Source organism: Mirounga angustirostris, unplaced genomic scaffold, assembly GCF_029215605.1.
Source record: "Mirounga angustirostris isolate CCGP_5_RB_7025 unplaced genomic scaffold, mMirAng1.0.hap1 SCAF_5, whole genome shotgun sequence".
NCBI classification, from domain to species: domain Eukaryota; kingdom Metazoa; phylum Chordata; class Mammalia; order Carnivora; family Phocidae; genus Mirounga; species Mirounga angustirostris.
The window spans coordinates 142,361,349-142,373,875 of NW_026991713.1; the positions used below are offsets into that span (position 1 = coordinate 142,361,349).

The window sequence follows — 12,527 nt, forward strand, 5'->3', positions numbered from 1 at the left end:
AGGAGCCCATTGCCACCATTGCTCTAGGTTAGGGGCAGGCTGCGGAGCAACAGGGTCCAGGACAGGCATGTTTTGAGGGCAGTGAAAAGAGCCAGGAGTTCAGGACATTTTAAAAGTTGGGTATCTGGGAAAGAACAGAAAAGGGCCAGTGAAGGTAAAATGAGCATTTCGTGCTATCATGTGGGGCGGCCGCTACGAGCACAGAGTGTGCCAGAGAACTTGCCTCGGGATGCGTGTTCTTCCTTCCATCCTTCAGCAGCTACTTGGCTCCTTTCTCCTGTGCTCTCCTCTCTTCTCTATGCTTATAGCATCTGGCCCCTAGGGCTATCTCATGCATGAAACAGTGCTCTCTTTTTAATGTTTAGAACAATAGCAAAGTTTTAAAAGTCAGTCTCCTCTCCCATTCTCTCTTTTGATGGTAATCAGGGCCACATTTTGTAACCCAGCTGAAGCACTAGCTTTTGTCCCCCTAGGAGTTAGACTAGTATTTCTTTCTTTCTCCTTTCATCCTTATCAGTCTCACCATTTAGCATCTTTTGGGGCTGGAATTGTGCAGGGCTTTAGTCTTTAGGAGCAGGAGGCCCGTAGTTGATGGATTTGTTCCTGTGTTTACATCCCATAGCGGCACACGTGATCGCATGTGATGGCCTATCACCGCGTTGTTCCGTTCTCTGCAGGGCTCAGAGGGCCATCTGCACCGCTTCTGGCTGCCTTCCTTTGTCTGGGCTGCTCCTGCTGGTGGAGAGCGGGGGCCCTGGGGTCTGGCCCTGCTCCTTGCTCAGGCGGTGTTCGTTCTCTTCGTGCCGTTTAGATCTTCGCTGGTTCTGCAGTACAGACTTAGCCCTACTTACCCAAATTCTAAAGAAGAATAAAACAGTCCAAAAAAGGGTCCTCTCTTCTGAGTCTTGTGTTTGCTGTCCCATAGGAAGCTGAAAACACTCTGCGCCTGATGCAGAACAAGCTGAAGGAGGAAGAGAAGCGCCTGCTCCGGAGTGGAAGTAAGGCCGCGCTCACAGATGGGGCTGTTTCCTCTGGGCGGGCGGCAGTAGCCTTGAAAAATCTTTGTGTCTATTTTATTTATTTTCAAAAGGCAGTTTTCTCACAAGTTTTGTATCAGGTACCATTTTAATTCATGCAAGAGCTTAAGAGGCTGGTTCAAATTACATAACATTTAAAGCACTTTGGTTTTCTTGTCAATGATAAGAAATGATTTCCTGTTTAAATGATACTGTTAGTTTGAATTGCGTATAATATGTAACTATGAAAGAAAACTGGGTCTTGGAGGTCTGTAGGGTTCCTTACATTAGGGCAGACTGATAGAAAGCAAGTGTCGTAATGCTGTGCATGTGAATGGGTCCCCCTACCTACCTACCCGTCAGAGGTCCCCCAGTAATCCAAGATGGTTCAGTGAGGCTGTTGTCTGTAGGGAAATGGGGGTTACCTATCTATAGGAGCTCCATGCTGGGGAGGACTGTTTTCCGTCGCTGGTTAGTGAGCTTCTCCTCGAACTTCACTGAGGTGTCAGGTCAGGCTCGGGAGCCGTAGCAGCGCATGGTCTTCATGATGTATTCTTCGTGCTACGTGTCTCAGGGTGCCTCCTTCTCTTGCTTATTGCTCTCTTTTTTATGATGAAATATTTTATTCTCTTGTGCTTGAGGATACTTTACCTGGAACTTCAGGCTTGTGCGTGAGCTCTCTGTCTCCTTTTGTACTTGTTCTATGCCTCTCTCTCCTAAATCTCAGGAAACTCTGGAAGGAGAATAGGGACTGCTGGAAAATCCTTTAGGGGCAAGTTTAGGGAATTCCAAGGGCCTCTCTAGCCAAAGCAGCCCCTCACCTTTATGGTTCCAGGTCAGCCAGGAGAGCCTGAAGCGGCCCTAAGTGATAAGTCTGCATGGAGTTTATCCCCTCCTGAGAGGCCCGGTACAGGTAAGAGCCCTGATTGGTTGGCTGTACCCTGCTCCGTTCCCGGGCCAGCGTGTAAGACCTTTCTCACTGATCTTGATTTAGTCTTCTGAACTCACACTTTAATTTTGTTATCCATAGGTTTGGGATCTCTTGAAGGACAAGCATTCATAGGAGCATCTCTGATTTCCTTTTTTTGGAAAAATAATTTCCAATTTAAACCAACTGAATAAAGGATAACACTTAATTAGCTTGGGGTAGGCAAAGAAGTTAGGAAAATATGAAGGACCATTCTCAGTTCTGTTCACCCTGAAGTTCTTAAGGTGTTCTGTCTTTCTTTGCTATATATGTGGGAACATTGACCAGAGAATTGGGATTGGGGGGAGATATAAAAAGGAAGACTTTCTGAAAGACTTCTCTGAACAGAAAAACCTAATAGGACATGGACATGAATTAGGGGCAAGAATGAGCAAAATTCAGGAGGTGGAAGAGATCATCGTGTTTAGACCACTCTGCAGGCAGCTGATTAAGTGCAACAAAGCATTGTTGAATATCTCTTCTGGGTGCAAAGGATTCGTTAGTGGACAAAAGACAGGGACCTTTGCTTTAACCAGTCTACTTGCCAGTGAGGAGACAAACATCAAGCAAGCTGTAAGCAGAAGGTGAAAAATGCCCTGGTTGGGGGAGGGGCGGTGGCGTCGGAGGGGAAGTAGAGCAGAGAAGGGGATGGGGAGGATGGGATGGAATTGCATTTTATTTTATTTTATTTTATTATTATTATTTTTTAAAGATTTTATTTATTTATTTGAGACAGAGAGAATGAGAGACAGAGAGCACGAGAGGGAGGAGGGTCAGAGGGAGAAGCAGACTCCCCGCCGAGCAGGGAGCCCGATGCGGGACTTGATCCCGGGACTCCAGGATCATGACCTGAGCCGAAGGCAGTCGCTTAACCAACTGAGCCACCCAGGCGCCCCTGGAATTGCATTTTAAATAGGGGGTCAGCGTAGGCCTCATTAGGAGATGCTATTTAACCAAAGCCTAAGTAAGTGGATCTGAGGAGAAAGGAGGTACCAGATGAGGAGAGTCCTGGGAGTCTGTAAGAGAGGATGGGAACCAGAGCCCAGTGAGGCGATGAGTTTTGCTAAATGTGTGAATACAGGACTTGAACTCAGGCAGGACAGACAAGCTGGAAGAAGGATCATGTGCCAGAGGGCTCCCATCTGATGCTCCTGTCTTCTCTGTTGAGCAGGAGGTGAAGTCACCAAATTGGCTTTGTGGTTTGGAGGAAGGGACTTGAAGAAGAGAGAGAAAGTCTGAGTGCTTAGAGACAGGAGAATGCCCTAGGGGCCCCAGAGATTAAAAAGGCCAAGTATTTTGTTCAGATGCTCTGTAATAGGAGGGCAGCCTTCATCTTCTCACCATCCTTTTAAACCTCACTGCTGGTGGTAAATTCATAAAATGACCCAGAAATTTCTAGAAAGCACTTTAGTAACCTTGCTGTGGTTTTTATGGTGTAGTGAAGAGCAGATGTTCCTGCATTTACACTTATTTTACTGCATGCCTACTGCATGTCAGGCGTTGTGCCAGTACTCGGGACACAGTGATGGATGAGGTACTCAGGAAGCTCAGAGTCTAGAACTGTGCCACCCAGTACCTAGCCACAAGCCATGTGTGACTCTTGAGCACTTCAGGTGTGGCTGGTCTAAATTGAGGTTTGGTGTTTGTGGAAAATATACACCAGGTTTTGAAGACTTAGTATGATAGAATAGTAAAATTACTCATTAATTAATATTTTACATTGTTCACTTATTGAAATGATATTTTAGACATATTGGGTTAAGTAAAACATTGCTAAAATTAATTTACCTGTTCCTTTTTACTTTAATGTAGTTACTAGACAATTTTTTTTTAAAGATTTTGTTCATTTATTTGAGAGAGAATGAGAGAGAGAGACAGAGAGCATGAGAGGGGGGAGGGTCAGAGGGAGAAGCAGACTCCCTGCCGAGCAGGGAGCCCGATGCGGGACTCGATCCAGGGACTCCAGGATCATGACCTGAGCCGAAGGCAGTTGCCCAACCAACTGAGCCCCCCAGGCGCCCGTTACTAGACAATTTTAAATTACATCTGCCAGCAGGCATTACATTTCTGTTGGACTGTGTTGATCTCAAAGGAGACACAAAGAAACTGTTTAAGTGGGTATGAAGTATATCTCTTTGTGGTTTTGATATGAGTTCCTCTGATAGCTAATGAAATGGAACATCTTTTCTTTACTCATTGGCCATTCATGTAGATCTTCTTTGGAGAGATGTCTATTCATGTCCTTTGGACATTTTCAAATTGGGTTATTTTTTTATTAGTGAATTGCAAGAGTTCTTATATGTGTTCTGGATACTAGATCCTTATGTGATTTGTGATTTGCAAATATTTTCTCTCATTCTCTGGACTATCTTTTCACTTTCTTGGTGATGGCTTTTGCTGCACAAAGTTTTAATGAAGTCCACACTATCAGTTGTCCTTTTGTTACTTGTGTTTTTAGTGTCATATCTAAGAAACCACTGCCTAATTTAAGGTCACCAGGATTTATCCCTAGGTTTTCTTCCAGGACTTTTATAGTTACAATTCTTATTTAGATTTCTGATCCATTTTGAGTTAATTTTTGCATGTGGAGTGAGGTAGGGGTCCAACCTTATTGTTGGGCATGTAGCTATCCAGTTGTTCCAGCACCAAAAATGGAAAGACTGTTCTTTCTTCTTTGAATTTTATGGGCGCTCTTGTCTGCCATACTTTATTTTATTTTATTTTATTTTATTTTTTTAAGACTTTATTTATTGGAAGGCAGCTATATGCTCACCACTATACCACCAACACCGGCTTTGACTTTATTTATTGGAGAGAGAGAGTGAGAGCACACAAGCAGGGGGAGCGGCAGGCAGAGGGAGAAGCAGGCTCCCCTGCTGAGCAGGGAGCCCAATGCGGGGCTCGATCCCAGGACCCTGGGATCATGACCTGAGCTGAAGGCAGATGCTTAACTGACTGAGCCACCCAGGTGCCCCTGCCATACTTAATTTTAATGCATCACTATAACTCGGTGATTTCAGTGTCAGCATGCATTAATTTAGTGTATTGGCTGGAGTTTGTCAGAAGAAATCATGTTGAGCCTGAGAAACATGTTGATATTTTAAAATTTGTAATACTTGATTTATATTGCATGAGGTAATGATATAATATCATAATATTCCTGGATGAAATAGAAAGTGAGCAAAGTTGAATAGTAATTTCAATTTATAGTCATGAATTTGTATTAATATTTCACCATATTCTCTGTATAGGCTTTTGTAAGGTGGTAGTTTTCAGATAGGTTGTGTTGAGGCCCGGGCAGGGTGCTCTTCCTCACACTTGCCCTGGCTCCAAGGTTAGCCCTTCCATGCTGGAGAGCACAGCTCTTCCCTCCATGGTGAAGAAAGCAGAGCACTTTCCCTTGGTGCCCAGCTAGATGCAGCTGCCATTGCATTACCCCCTATCACAGGGGCTAAGCGAAGCCTTTTCATAGATGCACAATTACTATCCTTCCAAACTGACTTCTGACTCGGTGATCAGAACAGCAACTGCAAACTCCTCCAGTTCCGTCCTTCCAAAACCAGTGTCTCTCTCTGGTTGCAGGGAATCAGGCTGGTCAGTGAAAGCTTTTTCTCTCCACTGTGGAAACTCTCCTTCTATAGATTCACTGTAGGAAATGTCCAACCTGACTCCAGGAGAGTATTTAAGAAATTAATGTATAAGGCTGTTGCACTGAGAATAATCTCTGTTTATATTTGTCTATGATGAATTCTCTCCCGGAAGCAGTATCCTGAGTACCAGCTCTTGTTGCCACTCATTAGGTCGCCATCTTTCTCAGGCCAGCCGTGCTCGGCCATTCCTGGCCTGGTCTCCGTCTTCCCTGCAGGCTTGTTTGGCACAGTCACTCACCTTTTCAGGGGGCTCCGCTTCCTCATCTTCATTATCCACAAAGAGCTCAGGTTGGGGTAACATCACCTAATACTGAACAGAGAGTGGTTCCCCCCCAAACTAACCAAGAACTTTGAACTACCTTGACAGCTGGCTATTCAACTTTTAGTTTCAGCTGCCAGAGTGTTTCTAATTGATATATTCTGATCCACTTTTGTCTTGCTGTGGAAGATTGTTTAAAAAAGCAAACCAGTATATCATTGTCTGCAGTAACTCCTAAGTATCTACAGGCAAATCCTGAGTCTCTCAAAATCTAATGCACTAAAAGAAAGACTGAGAAGTGTAGATGGTTTTGCACAAGAGCCTTGTGGATAGGAGCTGTTTTAGCGGTAATGATGGAGCTGCCCTTTTGTTTTGCATACTTGTGTTCTCCCAGGTAATGATGACTCAGACATTGACATCCAGGAAGATGACGAATCTGACAGTGAATTGGAGGAGAGGCAGCTGTCCAAGCCGCGGACGGCCATGGAGGTGCTCATGCAAGGTACCACGGCTGCTTTCGCTTGCCCTCCCCGCTGTGCCCTGTCACAGAACACTGGCCTCCTGTGTATCAGGATTCAGCTCTTAAACTGCTCAGTGGTCACCTTTGCTGCTAACACTCTTACCTATGGTCCCAAGAATAGCTGATTCTTCTTTGTGGCCTGGGATTTCTCACAGAGGCCACGGGAATACACGGCTTCTGCCACGGAGCTGTGTTCTACCCACTTTGGGTCCACACGGCTCTCAGTGCAGTAGCATCCCCTATAATCAGAGAACTAATGCACAGAGAAAGGACTCAGACAACCATCTCTGCCATTTAAAAAATCTTTTAGTTTCTACTTTTTCACTGCTAAAGACTCAAGCAAAAAAATCTGTGGAGCAAATGTGGGTGTTCCCCGAGGGTCTTCTTCATGCCCTACTTTCCACCTTAGAGGGGTCCTGGTCAGTGGCTTGGGGATGTGTCCTTCCAAATTGCCTTTCCACACACATACCGTGAAATACACAAAGATCAGCTGAGACTTTTTTTTTTTAAGATTTTATTTATTCATTTGAGACAGAAAAAGAGAGCATGAGCAGGGGGATAGGGGCAGAGGGAGAGGGAGAAACAGACTCCCCGCTGAGCAAGCCTGATGTGGGGCTTGATCCCAGGACCCCAGGGTCATGACCTGAGCCAAAGGCAGACTCTTAACTATCTGAGCCACCCATGCACCCCCCTAAGACATTTTTTAACTTAATGGGACCAGACTCTGTATAGTTCTGCAACTTGCTTTTTTTAAAAAAATTATTATTAAATATATTAGAACAACTCCTCCCATGTCAGTAAACTAGAAATCTGCTTCGTTCTTTTTGACAGCTGTGTAGTATTCCATAGCATGACCATACCCAGGATTTACTTGGGCATTCCCATATTAAAAGATATTTTTTAAAAATATATATTTATTTTCCTCTTTTCCTTGTATATACATCTTTCTGCTTGTCTGCAGTGTTCATACCATTAGATGTGGGATTCTTAGGTCAAAGTTTATATAAATCTCTGTTTTGATAGATACTACTAAATTGCTCTATATTTGCCTTTAAAACATCTGTCTACCATCTGTTAATATTTGGAGCAGTTTGCATTTTTATATACACGGTACATTTCAGAGGCAAATTATCTTCACTTTATATTAAGTTTTGCTGCTAACTGCTCTTTTTTTTTTTTAAGGTTTTAAAATTTATTTTAGAGAGCAAGCGAGCACGGGATGGGGGACAGGGAGAGGGAGAGAGAATCTGAAGCAAACCCCACACTGGTGTGAAACCCAACGTGGGGCTCGGTCCCCTGACCCTGAGATCATGACCTGAGCTGAAATCAAGAGACACTCAACCAACTGAGCCACCCAGGCGCCCCTTTCCTTTTATTTTTTAACAGGTTCATGATATAAATAGAGGTTAGAGGTTATGACTCCCATTCTATAGATGGGAGCTGAGGCTCTGAAAAGGTATGTGATTGGCTCAGGAGAACCTAATAAAGGCACTGGTGCTCCTAAATTCTGCTGACCGCTCAGCCACCAGAAGTAAAATCTAAGAACTATAAATAAGGGCTTTAGACAACATAAGGTTTGCATTTGCATTTTATCTGACCAAGGGAAGTCTATAATTAGCTCTTGGTGGTCACCCCAGGCCTGTCCTGAGTGAGCTCCTCTGTGAGCTCCCCTCTCTGCTTTTGCCCCTCGCGCAGCATGGAACTGGGTCCTGGGTGCCCCTTTCTCAGCCTCGGGTGTGAGGGCAACTGTCTGCCTCCCGCCAAGGAAGGACGGTTCCTGGGTGTTTGCAGAAGTCACAGCTAGGCAACTGTGATTTCCAGAGGAGAGTGGAGAATCACTGAGATACTGTGGGTGTTTTGAAAGATGAACTAATGGTGAGCCTCAAAAGTTTTCCTCTTTGGAGCTCAGACATAGATTCAAATACAAGTAACATTGGTCCATGCAGGGAGACTGCATTTCTTTTTTCAGCAGATACTAGAGCTGTTCTACCACATAGATAGAGCAGTATCCGATGATTTTTTTTTTTCATTATGTTAGTCACCATACAGTACATCATTAGTTTTTGATGTAGTGATCCATGATTCTTTGTTTGCAGATAATAACCAGTGCTCCATGCAATATGTGCCCTCCTTAATACCCATCACCGGGCTAACCCATCCCCCCCACCCCCCTCCCCTCTAAAACCCTCAGTTTGTTTCCCAGAGTCCATAGTCTCTCATGGGTTATATCCCCTTCTGATTTCCCCCCCTTCATTTTTCCCTTCTCCTAATGTCTTCTGTGCTATTCCTTATGTTCCGCAAGTAAGTGAAACCACATGATAATTGACTTTCTCTGCTTGACTTATTTCACTTAGCATAATCTCCTCCAGTTCCATCCATGTTGATGCAGAAGTTGGGTATTCGTCCTTTTTGATGGCTGTGTAATATTCCATTGTATATATGGACCACTTCTTTATCCATTCGTCTATTGAAGGGCATGTCGGCTCTTTCCACAGTTTGGCTATTGTGGACATTGCTGCTATGAACATTGGGGTGTATGTGGCCCTTCTTTTCACTACATCTGTATCTTTGGGGTAAATAACTGTGGAGGTTCCTCAAAAAGTAAAAATAGAACCACCCTGGGATTCAGTGATTTTTTTTTTTAAACTTGTACAGGATGCATATTTAGTTTTCTGGTTTCTGAGTAGTGATTATATTTTATTACCCTTTTCCTTTTTTTCTAAGTGGAAATGTAGAAAATCCATTACTGTTTGTTGGCAGTTTTGATTATTTGGATGCGACTTAAGTAAATGTCTTAGTTGATTCTTGTTTTTCCCAATTTTCTAAAGGAAACAAGTCTTGAATGCCATTCCTTGCTTTTTCTTTCTTTTTTTTTAACAAGGTTTTCTTAATTTTTTCATGCTTTGGTTCTCCTCAGGAAGACCCGGCAAACGCATCGTGGGCACAATGCAGGGCGGAGACTCTGATGACGACGTGAGTCCCGACCAGCTCCCTTTAGCAGCTCTGTTCTTCCCGGTCTCAGGCTGGCCTCATAGACTAGCTGAGCTGACAAGCTGAATGCGAGGGGCTGCCTCTCAGCCTGGCCCGCTGCTGGGTGTGCTCCAGAGTTCAGCCTCCCAAGGAGCTGGACTCTTCTCTGCTTGTTGATGGCTCTTTTCTTTTCTTTTCAAATGAATATGCTTGCCCTCCCCCCCCTTTTTTTTCCTTCTCACTGTTCTTTCCATTCTCACTTTCTAAAGATGGAAGCAGCACCAGCTCTCTTAGGTAAATGCAAGAATTCCAGCTCCAAGAAGCAGGTTGGTTTTCTTTTTCATCTCGTGTGTGTGTGTGTGTGTGTGTGTGTGTGTTAGTTAACCAGCTTAGGGCCCCCAGAGAGCCTTCCCCAGCAGTGATGCCTCTTGCTGGGCAAGAGCCATGCACAGCAGGCCTACAGTGAACGGTGCAGTTGCCTAAAGGTCCCTGGCAGGAGAGGAGGGTTGAGTGCTGAGCCAAGGTTATCAGGACCTTGAAGTATAACTTGGAAAAGAAGGGAACCTGCTGAGAAGGGAACCTGGGAACCCCAGGCCAAGACCAGCCCTCTCTTCAGTTCCATTCTGGGGAAGAAACAGGAAAGGGAGGCTCTCTTGAGACAAGAGCCTCAGGCTGGGCAGGAGGCTGCGACATCAGGCTGCTGGTGCCTTGAGTGTCCTTGAGGTAATACTGACTGGGAAACTCACTGGAATGGGCCCTGCTGCCAGGGCTGCCCCATCCATCACCCTGGGTCTGCTTTCTTTGTGGCAGTCTCTGGCAAGCTGTGCCCACAGACCCCAGACCTCCTCATCAGGTCATCTGCCACGTGTGTCTGGAGCATGGCCCTAGTGGCTACAGAGGGGCAGAGCGTGAGCCTGACATTCTTGTACAAAAGATCCCTTTATTTAGTGCCAACAGTGGATTTTGTGACCAAACTCCACAGAGGGAAAGGTCACTCAGGTTTGCTGGCCAAGATGCACAGAGAAGATTGAGCCTTGAAATCACAGAAGGTAGTCTTAGAGAAGCAGAGAAACCACCTCAAACATTTTTTAATAGTCAGGGGTGGGTGGTTAGGTAGCTTCTGCCCATCCATCTTACCCATTCGAGGCAGGAGTAAGAAGTCTGGTGTGAGTCCTGGGGATGCCTGGACAGCACCATCTGGTCCCTTGTCTTCCGATCTGCTTGGTCATGCGCATAGCTTTCTCAGAACGAATGCCCAGGCTACAGCTTACATCTCCCCTGTGCCTCGTGCCGCTTGTTTGCTTCCAGGAGGCTGCCTGCACACATTCCGCAGGCACACGGGCTTGTCCCCTGTGTGCTCACTCTTCCACTTGACATATTTACCGAGTGCCTGTTATGTGCAGGTGTTGTTACAGATTATGGGCAATACACCCCTGCCCTTAGGGAGCTTACGTTCTAGTGGTAATCAACTGGATACATCGGGTCATAATGGCAAGAAGAAAAAGCAGTTCGGGGAACAGAGTGACAGGGTTGAAGGAGGAGATTGATGTCTTTTGATCAGTCAGGGCATGTCTCTCTGGTAAGGTGACACTGGGCAGAGGCCTGAATGGAAGGAGGGCTGTGGTGCAGGGAAGGGCATCCAAGGCCCAGGGAATGGGGTTCCTGCAGTGGAGGACCAGAGATGGTGGCGTGACTGGGATGGAGTGGGCTGGGGGCAGGAGCAGTAAGAGGCAGTAGGGGCCGTGCAGAGCTTTGCAGGACGTGATGAGGACCCGGAGTTTTCTCTGAGTGCAGTGGGCATGGAAATCGTGAGCCCAGTAGTGCCAAGAGCTAACTGGCATTGAGAGACACCCATCAGGAGGCATTTGCACTAGTCCAGAGGTGCTGGCGGCTCAGCCTGAGGTAGTGGCAGCAGAGGTGTTAAGAAGTGGTCAGATTCTGGATGTTTCCAAGGTCAGAACCATGAGGGTTTGTTAATTGGACATGGGGTGTGAGAGCAAGAAGTGAAGGAGGCCTCGCTTGTGTCATAATGGGCTAATAGTATACATAGAGTTTGCATTTCCCCGAGATAGGGCAGGCCTGAGGAGGGGCTTGGAGAGCAGAGCAGGAGTTTGGTTTTGGACATTCTACCCATGCACGGCCTGCCAGCCATCCACATGCTGCGGTTGAGTAGCCAGTTGGAATTCAAGTCTAGAGTGCAAGGGTCAGGTCTGGGCTGGAGTTGAATTTGGGAGCTCTCATAATTAGGTGGTCTTCAAGCCACCAGGATACATGTGATGGTGTGGGGGAGAGAGTAGCAAGAGAAGAGGAGGCCCAAGACTCTAAACTGAGCCAGTTGCAGAGTCATGGAGATGGAGGGCGTAGGGGTATGAGAGACAGCGAAGATGTGGAGTGAGGTGGGGCGAGTGCCCAGAGAGAAGGGTGCCCTGCAGCAGAGTGGTTTTCGAGGAAGGAGCCGTCCTGTGCCCAATGCAGCCTAGAGGTCACGAGACACCTGAGACTCACTCACGGGATTTGAATCCGCTGAATGTTTCGGTAGATTGGCAGGTGAAAGCCTGCTGAGTGTTTTGAGGAGGCAGTGAGAAGGGAACCAGCAAGGTGGTGGGTTCAAAACTCCTTCAAGGAGTTTGTTGTTGCAGGGGTGGGTAGAAGAACAGGGCAAAGCAGCTGGGGAGGAAGGTGGGATTAACTTTGGGGTTTTTGTTTTGTTTTGTGTTTTTAAGAAGAAGGAAATAGTAGCATGTATGTATGCTGGTGGGAATGATCTAGCTAGAGTGGCTAGCCATCTTGGTTTACCTGGGACACAGGACTTGCAGTTTTAAAACCTGGCTGAGTTGGTCACCCTAGATCTAGGTGATGGAGAGAGTGTTCCTTTTATTTTGCTCCTAATGCCCATTTCCTGTGTGGCTTTCCATCCCTAATCTGGTAAAAGGCAAAAAAACAAACAAAAAAAATGAACCCTCCTAATCTCCAAGCCCCACCCTCCTTGCTGTCCCCTGGAGGGTGTCTGGGCCCCCAGGGGCAGAGCAGCCTCCGGTGAGCTGCGGTGCAGATCCAGTGATGTTGCTGAGACCTCTGTGGGAAAGCCAGCCCCTGCAGCACCAAGCATGGCTACACACTGGTGTCTGAAAGTCACTGGTTAACT

The 12,527-nt window shown here is 46.1% G+C and overlaps 1 protein-coding gene across 4 annotated transcripts in view; it reads left to right on the forward strand.

Annotated features, from left to right (window-relative positions):
• The window catches only part of LOC123844405 (clusterin-associated protein 1), an 85,829-nt gene that overhangs the window by 70,746 nt on the left and 2,556 nt on the right, over positions 1–12,527 (forward strand). For 2 of the 4 annotated variants that reach the window (XM_045874845.3, XM_045874846.3), the window contains exons 9-11: positions 926–998; positions 6,287–6,394; positions 9,330–9,385. In XM_045874845.3, coding sequence (XP_045730801.1) covers positions 926–998; positions 6,287–6,394; positions 9,330–9,385 — 237 coding nt within the window. Of the gene's footprint in view, positions 1–925; positions 999–1,851; positions 1,930–6,286; positions 6,395–9,329; positions 9,386–9,651; positions 9,709–12,527 lie in introns of all 4 variants that reach the window. The other 2 variants (XM_064592447.1, XM_045874844.3) reach the window with 2 other exon arrangements.